Source organism: Misgurnus anguillicaudatus, chromosome 10 (assembly GCF_027580225.2).
Source record: "Misgurnus anguillicaudatus chromosome 10, ASM2758022v2, whole genome shotgun sequence".
Taxonomy (NCBI): domain Eukaryota; kingdom Metazoa; phylum Chordata; class Actinopteri; order Cypriniformes; family Cobitidae; genus Misgurnus; species Misgurnus anguillicaudatus.
In genome coordinates, this window is record NC_073346.2 from 32,914,256 (window position 1) to 32,926,413 (window position 12,158).

General features: G+C 36.2%; 1 protein-coding gene across 1 annotated transcript; it reads left to right on the forward strand.

Annotated features, from left to right (window-relative positions):
• The first annotated feature begins 5,397 nt into the window (after positions 1-5,397).
• LOC129448522 (single-strand DNA endonuclease ASTE1-like) lies at positions 5,398-11,209 on the forward strand. The gene is made up of 5 exons (XM_055210962.2): positions 5,398-5,520; positions 8,616-9,927; positions 10,033-10,240; positions 10,437-10,584; positions 10,810-11,209. The coding sequence occupies exons 1-5, from the start codon at positions 5,444-5,446 to the stop codon at positions 11,000-11,002; spliced, it is 1,938 nt and encodes a 645-aa protein (XP_055066937.2). The 5' UTR covers positions 5,398-5,443; the 3' UTR covers positions 11,003-11,209.
• The last annotated feature ends 949 nt before the right edge of the window (positions 11,210-12,158 follow it).

The window sequence follows — 12,158 nt, forward strand, 5'->3', positions numbered from 1 at the left end:
TTCTTGCAAAGTCAACAACACAAACACAATGGTTTAACTGTGTTACTTCCATAAAAAGTACATAATGCACTGTAAAAAATACTTTGCTGCCTTAAAATTTTTTGTTGAATCAACTCAGATTTACAAGTCATTTCAACTTACTATTATTTATCTTGACTAGAGATGAGTTGTTGTAACTACAGGTGAGTTGTTGTAACTTATAAAATTAAGTTGACTTTTCTCAACTATATTTTATAAGTTGTGACAAATCATCTCTGTTGACATTTGAGTTGATTTAACAAAAATTTTAAGGCAGCAAAGTATTTTTTGAGTTATATTACTGTATGAGGCTATTCAATTTACTGTTTATATGCTGTATAGCAACTCTCTTTAAGGACTATACGAAAAGCTCAGAAAAAACCCTCTGAGTGCATCTGACATGTTTTTCTTGTTAATAGACATTTTAATATAATATTAAATAAGCATATCTAATTTTTTTAGATAGTGTTTAACGGCTTTTTCATCTGAACTCCGCCTTTCTTCCAGCAAAGAAAATAAATAAATACATTTGACAACCACTCCCCTCCATGCATCTTGAAAGTTTTAATTTTATGTCTGTCCAGTCATTAAGGTCATTGTCTTTATGTAGATCGTTCTTGTGGTCTTTATCAGCTATCAACACAATGTCACCTGTCAACTGTTGAATTGTTGAATGCAAAGCATTCTGGGAACCAAAATCTGAAGAAAAAAAACCGAAATGGGTTGATGAGGATTTCTGTTTCCCAGAATGCTTTGCATGAGGCTGTTATTTTATAGTTTTATTCTGTAAAGATAAAGACTTATTAATGTTTAATGTTCATTTAACTGTTGCCAGTAAATAACATAAATGTAAAATCTACAAAAAGTTACTGGCAGCTAGTTGCCAGTAATACCCAGTAATACTGTAAATTCTACAGATTCTTTTTACAGCGTGCATAACTACTGCAAAAAAAATGTGCCAAATAATATAAAAATGGATTTAATCTGTAGCAAATGGACTGTATTGCTGTAACATGGCTGCAGGAGAATCGTGCTATTGAAAGTTAAGGGGACCATTTTCGGCTGCTACGTATATCATTGCGCCTGCTTTAATTGACTAATGGAATGACTTCTATGATGATGATGCCTGGGCTGATAATCTTGAGAGAGAATGGAAAAATTGTGGTGATTTGTTTGCCTCCTGATCCAGCGTACCGCCTGCTTGCGTACTTATATACCAAACAGGGTTTTCAGTCACATGCACCCATGTCATGCTGTTTATGTAGGGCACAACAAAATTGTTACCCCACCAATCGTCAGGACTAAGTTGGTTCACCACCATGTTGCAATGGCATACACGGGTGGGCCAGTATCACAGCCACTTTATTTCTGCGATTTCTGAACCTTGAGCTAAAGCTGGAGAAAGGCCCAGGGTTGGAGTTCAACCGTCTTGGTTTGAAGTGTTTTCCATGTAATTGTGATATTATTTGTGTTACCCACCGCAGTGATAACAAGCAGCCTGAAGAATTTGTATCTCTCGCTGACATATTGTGGATCTTGATAGAACATAAAAAGCATTACACTCTAGAATGGGGATAGAATAAAACCATTTAAGATTTGTATAAGGCCAAAGTACATTAGTCTGCACATTATCTCCTTTCACACTTATTGACACTACAACAATATTTCTGGAGATGACAACTCTGACAGTCTTCAGAGATTTGTTGAGTTTAGATTCCTCAACATCCAAAGGCAGAGTTAAATTCTGGGTCTCTCCTTGAAGCAGTATACCGTTGTATATAAAGCTGCCTTCGAAGTAGACAATAACTTCTGTGTCATAGAGAGCTGTAATGTTGAGAGATTTTTTCAAAACATATGGATAGAAGGAGGCAACGTTCTCTGGAAATGCTGTTAGGATTTTGACCCCGTACAAAAAAAAAACACTTTTATTCTGTGCTTTTCTCATTTGAAATAAAATTGGGGGTCAGATTTCTGAATCTATATATGAAGAGTTTATTTTTCAAAAATCTTGTTTTTTTGTGTGCATTCCAGTTAATATCAATCAAACTGCAGTTGGTAAAAAATACAGCTAAGTAGCACAATAAAACACAATAAAAACATGATAACATAATAATAAACATGTTATCGGGTTTTGGAACCAAACTCTTCATATAAATTCTGTGACATGACATGCTTACCTTGGCCAAACATTGCCATGATCAGAAGAGTAAGCATTGCTCCAATCCTTTATGACATCATATGACCAGTGAAGCTAGTAATATGTTGGAAAAAAAACAAGACAAACAGATGTGACCCTCCAGTGTTTTGACTTAATTTAAAAGAATGGATTTTATAAAAAAATATGCATTTTCCATCTGCACTAATACCAATGGAGCATTTAGATTTGTGCCTTTATAGTGTATCTTTGAGATACCAATATGCACCTTTTAGGTACAAAAGTGTACTTTTTGTAAAGGTACCACCCCAGTTACACCTTTTACTACAGTGATTTCAAAAGTGAATTCTTTGACATGGCTTTATGCTTTAAAAGATATCAAGGTTATATTTTAACAAAATGTTCTTTACATAATGTAGAAAATGATGATTTTTTATGTAACTGTAAATCACAAACATTTTCTTTAGCTGGGGCACCTTTAATATATTCACCATGGAATGAATTGCTACAATCGAATTTGCTATAAAAAATTTGTTTGAGGATTCAGATGTAAATGGTTAAAACATAATTTGAACGGGACAAAAAAAAGTAAAAGCTAGCATACAAAATTATTATTCTGTCCTACAAATATTGTATTTAAATTTTAATTAAATCTTTGTTATCTTACTTTTTTATTGTAAAAATACTCAATTCAGTCAAAATCTCCATTCATTGTTCATAGCTGACAGTCTTTGCATATGCCAATGTTTTTTATTGTTCTCATATGTTTACCCAACACATACACATACACATACAGTACAGTACTAGGATTTTTTTCACAAAAAATAAGAGGGTTTTAAGATGAATCAACAACTTTGTGCAACCTTTGACTCAAAACCTTACAGTTATTGACATACACTCACCTAAAGGATTATTAGGAACACCATAATTATACTTTGTTTGACACCCTTTCGCCTTCAGAACTGCCTAAATTAATGATTCAACAAGGTGCTGAAAGCATTCTTTAGAAATGTTGGCTCATATTGATAGGATAGCATCTTGCAGCTAATGGAGATTTGTGGGATGCACATTCAGGGCACGAAGCTCCCGTTCCACCACATCCCAAAGATGCTCTATTGGGTTGAGATCTGGTGACTGTGGGGGCCATTTTAGTACAGTGAACTCAATGTCATGTTCAAGAAACCAATTTGAAATGATTCGAGATTTGTGACATGGTGCATTATTCTGCTGGAAGTAGCCATCAGAGGATGGGTACATGGTGGTCATAAAGGGATGGACATGGTTAGGAACAATGCTCAGGTAGGCCGTGGCATTTAAACAATGCCCAATTGGCACCGGGCCTAAAGTGTGCCAAGAAAACATCCCCCACACCATTACACCACCACCTGCAGCCTGCACAGTGGTAACAAGGCATGATGGATCCATGTTCTCATTCTGTTTACGCCAAATTCTGACTCTATTATCTGAATGTCTCAACAGAAATCGAGACTCATCAGACCAGGCAATATTTTTCCAGTCTTCAACCGTCCAATTTTGGTGAGCTCATGCAAATTGTAGCCTCTTTTTCCTATTTGTAGTGAAGATGAGTGGTACCCGGTGGGGTCTTCTGCTGTTGTAGCCCATCCGCCTCAAAGTTGTGTGTGTTGTGGCTTCACAATGCTTTGCTGCATATCTCGGTTGTTATTTCAGTCAAAGTTGCTCTTCTATCAGCTTGAATCAGTCGTCCATTCTCCTCTGACCTCTAGCATTAACAAGACATTTTTCGCACACAGGACTGCCGCATACTGGATGTTTTTCCCTTTTCACACCATTTTTAGTAAACCCTAGAAATGGTTGTGTGTAAAAATCCCAGTAACTGAGCAGATTGTGAAATACTCAGACCGGCAACAACCATGCCACACTCAAAATTGCTTAAATCACCTTTCTTTCCCATTCTGACATTCAGTTTGGAGTTCAGGAGATTGTCTTGACCAGGACCACACCCCTAAATGCATTGAAGCAACTGCCATGTGATTGGTTGATTAAATAATTGCATTAATGAGAAATTGAACAGGGGTTCCTAATAATCCTTTCGGCCTAGCCATTTTTTAACACTACAAAATGTTTTCATACGTCTAAATCTTTTAATTATAATCTTTTAAATCCTTTTATATCTTTTTGAAATTATAGTCTTTAAGATGTTAATTGTATTGTATTATAAAATATATTATTCACTTCAATCTTATTTATATAAATCAATCACTGTCACACGTATTAAATAATGTATGTCAGTTTTTATCAGTTGTGCATCTTTACTAAATTCATGTATAATAATAGCATTCTTATCTAACATGTAACCGCAGTCCTTCTTTCTCAGTAAACCACATCGGATCTGCCTCATGATCTTTAAATAGCCAAGCATCTTTGTTATACCTTAAGAAAACATTCTACCATTTGTCTTATCCATTGTTTCCACAAGTTGTTAATAAAGGGCAGAGCCTTTTCTATGATAATAAAACTGAAAGAACAATTAGTTTACAACTGGTTAATTTAACATTTAAACTTCACAATGTGTTTAAAGAGTTCACAGTTTAGATAGCAAATTACAGCACAAATATAAAAAAGGTTTGATATGTATAAAATGTAGGCTATTTGATGTATTGTTTTTTTTTTGTATTTTAGAATTAAAGCAATATTCAGTGATACACTGTAGCTTACTTTTTTGCCAAATAATTAGCCTATCCTATCCAAGTTTTGTGTTTTCTCCATTTTGTGCGAAAAAAAAAATCAAATTTCAATGGTTTAATCAGGGGGAAACCTGATGACATATTATGCAAATATTGTGCAAATATGTCTCTTCGGACACTTTTGGACACTATTGTATACATTATGAATCTTAATATTTTGTAAAATGGTGATAGAACAAAAACCATTATTTTTCCACCTCCATATGTCATATTTGTTTTTAATATGAAACTAAAAGACACTGAAGACATTTCTGACTATTAAAACTAGCTGTGATTTAAGGATGCTTACAATGTAAGGCAATATAATATAATAATAAATAAATATAAATAATAATATAAAGACAAAATAATTAGAAATAATTACAACAACAAACTATATAGGAAACATATTTAATTTAAAAATAATACATTTGCATTCATCATTACAAATCTTAGAATTCAAAGGTATGTTATTTTAAGTCTATGTTTCGATTATGCTGAAGCATTGGGCACAAAAGAATGCAGGTTTCATTATCGGTTTATTATAATAAATACCAGCGACTTGATGAATCACATCACATATCGATGCAAATACAGGACACTCACAGGCACCTCGGCTTTACTTTATTCTTTTACATTTTGGTAAGTTATTTTAATATTCTTTAAAAGTTGCTGTGATTTTAATTATTTTAAGATACTTTTAGATTTATGTAAATTTGAGATGTTTTTATTTTTTTAGATTTTTTTATCACATTTTTATTGGTATTGGATTCCAACCCATGACCTTTGCATTAGGCTTTAATGTCTTAAAAGAGATAGTTTACCCAAAAATGAAAATTCTGTCAACTCCTCCTCATGTTTGCTCTAAAGTTTCTTTCTACTGTTGAACACAAAAGAAAATCTTTTGATAAATGATAACCACACAGACGATGGTACCCACTGACTTCCAAAATATTTCTTGTACCGTCAACTGTGTGCTTTACCCACAATTTTATCAAAATATCTTCTTTTGTGTTATTAAATAAAACAAAGAAACTTGGAGGCATGGAACAACATGAACATGAGTAAATTAATTTTCATTTTTTGGTGAACTATCCATTTAAGCACTGGGTGAAGCAAAGCATAAAAATATCATCTTTTGGATGAACACAATTTAAAGTTATTTAAGTGAATGTGCTGGCTCTTTCATCCATACTTCAAAAAAGTAATCCACATGGCTCCAGGGGGCGGTTTCCCGGACAGGGAAGTCCTAGTCCTAGACTTAAACACTTTTAAGAGCTCTCCAAACTGAAAACAACTTGCACTTACATATCTTAAAATACATCAGTGCCCTTTGTTTTACCTCAAAATGCACACAGGTAATGTTTTAAGTAAGGCATGTTTGTAAAAACTAGTTATATTTCCTAATTAAACTAAGGCCTAGTCCTGGATTAAGCTAATCCCTGTCCGGGAAACCGCCCCCAGGGGGTTAATAAAGGCCCTTTGATGGTTATCAATGTGATTCTTTTAAAGAAAATATCCATATTTAAAACTTTATAAATAATAATAACTAGCTTCCGTTAGTGACCATTATGTGTATAGAATGCATAAGATCTGTGGACCCAGCATAGGGTCATTTTTAACCCAGCATGAGGGTCAAAAATAACCCAGCCATTTTCAGAGTTTAGGGTTAACTTAATGTCCTCTTGGCTTATATCGAAATCCTACTTTTTCTTTAATATTCTTGTTTCAACCCTTTCATGAAGTAAATACATGCAGTGATACACAGAATCATATAGGGTGCAATAAAGCAAAATCCTCAAACAAGAGTATTTCAGCATGGCTGTGTCAAACGAGTATGAGAACAAACTTCTGTTTTTATCTCATCATAACTGACTCCGCAAGCATGAGTTTTTATTGCACGCGATGGAAGTTGGACGAGCTCGAGATCGCAGGCAGCTGAAAATCAGGATGTGTTAAAAACAAGTTGGTATAGTATTGTGCAACAAGATCAGGTTGTATTGTTAGTATGTACTAATAGTTGGTGGCAATTGTAAGAGGTGGACAAAGCAAGGCAGAGACGGCGGATCCAAACTCAAGTGACTTTTAATGACATAAAACAAAGTACAGGTGCTGGTCATATAATTATCTAATTATATTCACTAATTCCTTTCAGAAAAGTAAAACTTGTATATTATATTCATTCATTACACACAGACTTTTATATTTCAAATGTTTATTCCTTTGAATTTTGATGATTATAACAACTAAGGAAAATCACAAATTTATAGATAATTAGAAGATTACTTGAGACCAATACAAAGAAAGAATTTTCAGAAATCTTGGCCAACTGAAAAGTATGGACATGAAAAGTATGAGCATGTACAGCACTCAATACTTTTGAGTATTGAGCTCCTTTTGCCTGAATTACTGCAGCAATGCGGCGTGGCATGGAGTCGATCAGTCTGTGAAACTGCTCAGGTGTTATGAGATCCCAGGTTGCTCTGATAGTGGCCTTTAGCTCTTCTGCATTGTTGGGTCTGGCATATTGCATCTTCCTCTTCACAATACCCCATACTTAGGTGAGTTTGCTGGCCAATTAAGAACATGGATACTATGGTCCTTAAAGCAGGTACTGGTAGCTTTGGCACTGTGTGCAGGTGCCTTGTCCTTTTGGAAAATTAAATCTGCATCTCCATAAACTTGGTCAGCAGCAGAAAGCATAAAGTGCTCTAAAACGTCCTGGTATATGGCTGCATTGACCTTGGACCTCAGAAAACACAATGGACCAACACCAGATGATGACATGGCACCCCAAACCATCACTGACTTTGGAAACTTTAAACTGGACCTCAAGCAGCGTGGATTGTGTGCCCCTCCTCTCTTTCTACAGACTCTGGGATCCTGATTTCCAAAGGAAATGCAAAATTTACTTTCATCAGAGAACATTACTTTGGACCACACAGCAGCAGTCCAGAAGCGAGATGCTTCTGACGCTGTATGTTGTTCAAGAGTGACTTTGACACAAGGAATGCGGCAGCTGAAACCCATGTCTTGCATACGTCTGTGCATAGTGGTTCTCCAGCTGCAATCCACTCTGTGTGAATCTCCCCCACATTTTTTAATGGGTTTTGTTTCACAATCCTCTCCAGGGTGTGGTTATCCCTATTGCTTGTACACTTTTTTCTACCACTTTTTTTCCTTCCCTTCGCCTCTCTGTGCTTTGGCACAGAGCTCTGTGATCAGCCAGCCTCTTTTACAATGACCTTTTGTGTCTTGCCCTCCTTGTGCAAAGTGTCAATGGTCGTCTTTTGGACAACTGTTTATTATGCACACAACGATTATGTGTATCACTCCACAACCCCTTTATCAATGTAAGCATATGTGTTATAACATTCTGTTGTTGTTCACAGTCTGGGACAATTTTTTCCAGTGGAAGGAACATTTTTCTTCATTAAATGTTGCATTGATACATATTTTTACTTTAATATTTGTATGGTAAGCAAAAAGGGCCACTTGAGGCTAATGCTGTAACTTTGAATAAGTCAAGGCTGAATATTGTCGACATTATGATGTACACAAAACTTAAAATGCTTTACTAAATCAGTAAATTAGAATCTTTAACTTGCATTGTGACAATGCATAAAATTAAGTTGTGCTAACAAACACCCCAAGGTACTTTTAAAAATGTAAATACTGAAGTTACAGCAAATACTTTCACATTATTTTACATTATTTACAACCTACAATACTTACAGCATATTCAGCATGGGAGTCCAAGGACTAAAGACCTACATTGAAAAGAAACAACACATTTTAATGGATTGGTCTTTTAGAGAAAGTAAACTAATAATCGATGGATGTAACTTGTACTTCAACCTCTACTTCAACTCTGAACTGGATCAGATACATGGAGGAGAATATGATGCCTTTGAAGATCGGATCACACAGTTTTTCACCAACCTAAAAGACTGTGATATTCAGCCATACGTTGTAATTGATGGTGGTGGTGACTACACTGACAAAAAACTTGAGACTCTCAAGTCACGATATGAGGGTAAAATAAGAATGGCCAATAAGCTGTCTATAGGACAGAAGGGGAGGTGCCTGCCACTTCTTACTAAATATGTGTTCGCCCAGACCCTTCATAAACTCAAGGTGCCATTTGTTCAGTGTTTTGAAGAGGCTGATGGGGAGATTGCTGCTTTGGCTAACCAGTGGAATTGTTCAGTTCTGTCCGATGACAGTGATTTCTATATATTCAACCTCAAGGCAGGTCTCTTGCCTGCTGAAAATTTTTTGTGGACAAACGTCAAGGTGAACAGAGCCACAAAGAAAAAATACATCCTAACCAAACATTTTACGGTGGAAAGATTATGTGCATCTTTCCACCACATGAACAGGGATCTTCTCCCAGTCATGGCATGCATTCTAGGCAATGATTATGGGAAATTGCAAAACATCAAGCATCTCTGGAAGAAGGAATACTCAGTGCATGGTCCAAAATTTGCCTCTATTGATGGTTTGCTACACTGTTTATCCGAGTTTGAAGGTCCAGAAGCAGCCATAGATGGTGTTCTCAACCTAATTACAGACGATGAGGAGAAAGTTACTTTCCGTGAAGCTCTGTTTAAAGGCATCAAACAGTACAACCTCACCAAAAGTTCTCTGGCCCAATTCTTCAACTCAAAGACACCGATAGCTTGTACAGGTCCACTGCAAGCCCTGCCTACGTGGATTCTGATGCACCTGCATGAAGGAAAGATGGGCTCATTCATTATCAACATACTGTTACTAAAAACGCTCATGATGAACCCTCAGGTTGAAGATTTTCAGCAACCCAGCAGCAGTGAAATTTCTTGCCCCATACGACAAGTGCTTTACGGTTTAGTGTTGTTGGGGGAACAACCAACGGATGACAAACTTGTGGCAGCTGCCAAAACATCATCTGCTACAGACAAGTGCTATGTAACAGAGTATGACAGAGAGGGATTAACTTTAACCAGTTCAAAAGTTGAAGCTATGGAGACTAAAGTAAAAGAAGGACTTCGACTGGAAACATTAGCAGAGGTACTAATTGTGTTTACACAAGCTTGATGTTATCTTTTCTTTACAAAAATCTACATTTGGATTTATGAATTCGAGTCTTAATTCGTTTTTCTAATGTCTCTATAGGAACCACACACTTTGCGTCTTCAGATCCTCCTGGAAACTTTAGATGTGTCATCTGTCAGTGATATCCCTCTTGACTTGCAGTTCCAGGTGTTTGTGACGCGCTACTGGCTGGTAAATGCAAAGCCTCAGCCGAACCTGCTGCATCTTTGGGGTCTCCTACTCGGGATGGTCTACGGACGGCTAAACACCCCAGCCAGGACACAAATAGGTACTGATGTCATAATACATCAATATCTTGCTATCTAAAGATTTAGACCTGTCAACAGTTAAATACACTAGTTCATGTACATCAAATTAAAGATTGAATACAAAGCCGCTTCAGAAGAGCTTCTCAAAAGATCAGACGCTGTATTATTTTTTACATGTATTGTTTATATCTAAATGTTTTTGATTTGGGGGTTTAGAGACGGAGTTGAAACTAAATAGTCAAGGAAAGATCGATTTGGGTCATGAGGTGGCTCATCTGTACAGCCAATGGCAGTCCTGTCTGTGGTGGAGTCTCTGTCTCAATCGCTTACTGCATCTGCCACTTCCTGAACCAGAGTGTGCACGGTACAGCAACATTTCATTATAAATACTGATAAGCCTTGACTTGCATTGTAAATGCCTGACAATAAAATACTACCATATACCACACTGCACAGTATACATGCATTACGAAACGATAAACCTTTCATACGGCAGTATGGTGTTTTGTTATAAGGTATATTCGATCAACCAGTTTATACTACTTCTAAATGTTGTCGTATAACAGAGCATTTCATCTCTGATATTTAGGTTGTACCGTGGAACGCTAGTTCATCAGGCTGTCCGGGTGTTTAAGAGAGGCATCACACCAGAGTCTCTGCTGGCGAAGTGCTCCAAAGCCGGGAAGCTATTCGAACAGTTGAGAGATGCTGTTCTGAGTTTGTTGGATGAAGATGATGTCAGGAAAATCAGTACCGGTCTCATGAACAGAGCTTCCAACTAAACACTGAGCGACAAATGCATGAATCAATCTGTAGAAGAGCCGAGCAGTTGCTTTGAACTTCTAATGTATGAAGATATTAATGACTATGATGATGATGATGATGTCACTGGAAAACAGAGGATTACAAGACAAACACAAAACAATTGAATGTTCCTACACCATCCATACCAGACACAAGGCCAAAGCACCTCCAAAGAAATCTGAGAAGAGATGCTTTGACATAATTAAATATCTTAGATTTCTTAGGGTTTTTATTTTAGGTTAAGTTTTTAAGTAACACTTTTGCTATGACAATTTAAAGGTGGAATGGGAACCTTCTGAAAACTCTTATAGTTATAAGCTTCCAATGAAAATGTTGAAAGGTTTTACTTATGTTTTTAATCACTGTTTTTTAACCAGGGGCCAGAGCTTATAGGGGGCCTCAACAGATTTCCAAGGGGCCTGAAGATGATTTACAATTATTAAATATAAGACAAAACAAAGATTAAAATATGCTAAGACAACCAAAAATTGAGAAATATTTATTGTTTGGATATTTTTGTAACACATTTACATCTGTATATCGTCGCTGCCCGATGAAACTCACGGATGTCCAAAACGGTTACTTTTCAGGAAGTGAAAAAAACACCGTATATCAAAAGCAGTTGAATGTAGCGTTGTCATACTTGGTACGGCATATTTACATGTAACCATATTCTTGCCAGTGTCATGATATAATCCACATTTTACCAAAATTGAGTTTAAATGGACATGCGTGCATATTTTACAGTAACTGTGATCGATAAGTGTTCTTCCGATCATTAATTAGAATGGTCAAGTCACGTTTCGTATTGACAGATGAATACGCTCAGTTTATTAAATAGCCTACGTCTTAGTTAAATACGCTTACTTTATTTAATATTAATTATAAGTGTATTAAATGTCTCTTGCAAGCTATGATGGGACAATGAATCAATACACTGACAAAGTCCCTGCAACACCAGCTCAACCGAACAATGCCAAAGCACCACAACGTAGAAAACAGCAGCGCGTTTAATAAATGATTACAATGAATTTCATTACATATGTACAAGAAAACACACCATCAGCATACAACGCAACATATGTGACCCTGGACCACAAAACCAGTCTTAAGCATCGCTTTATTTTTCAGAAC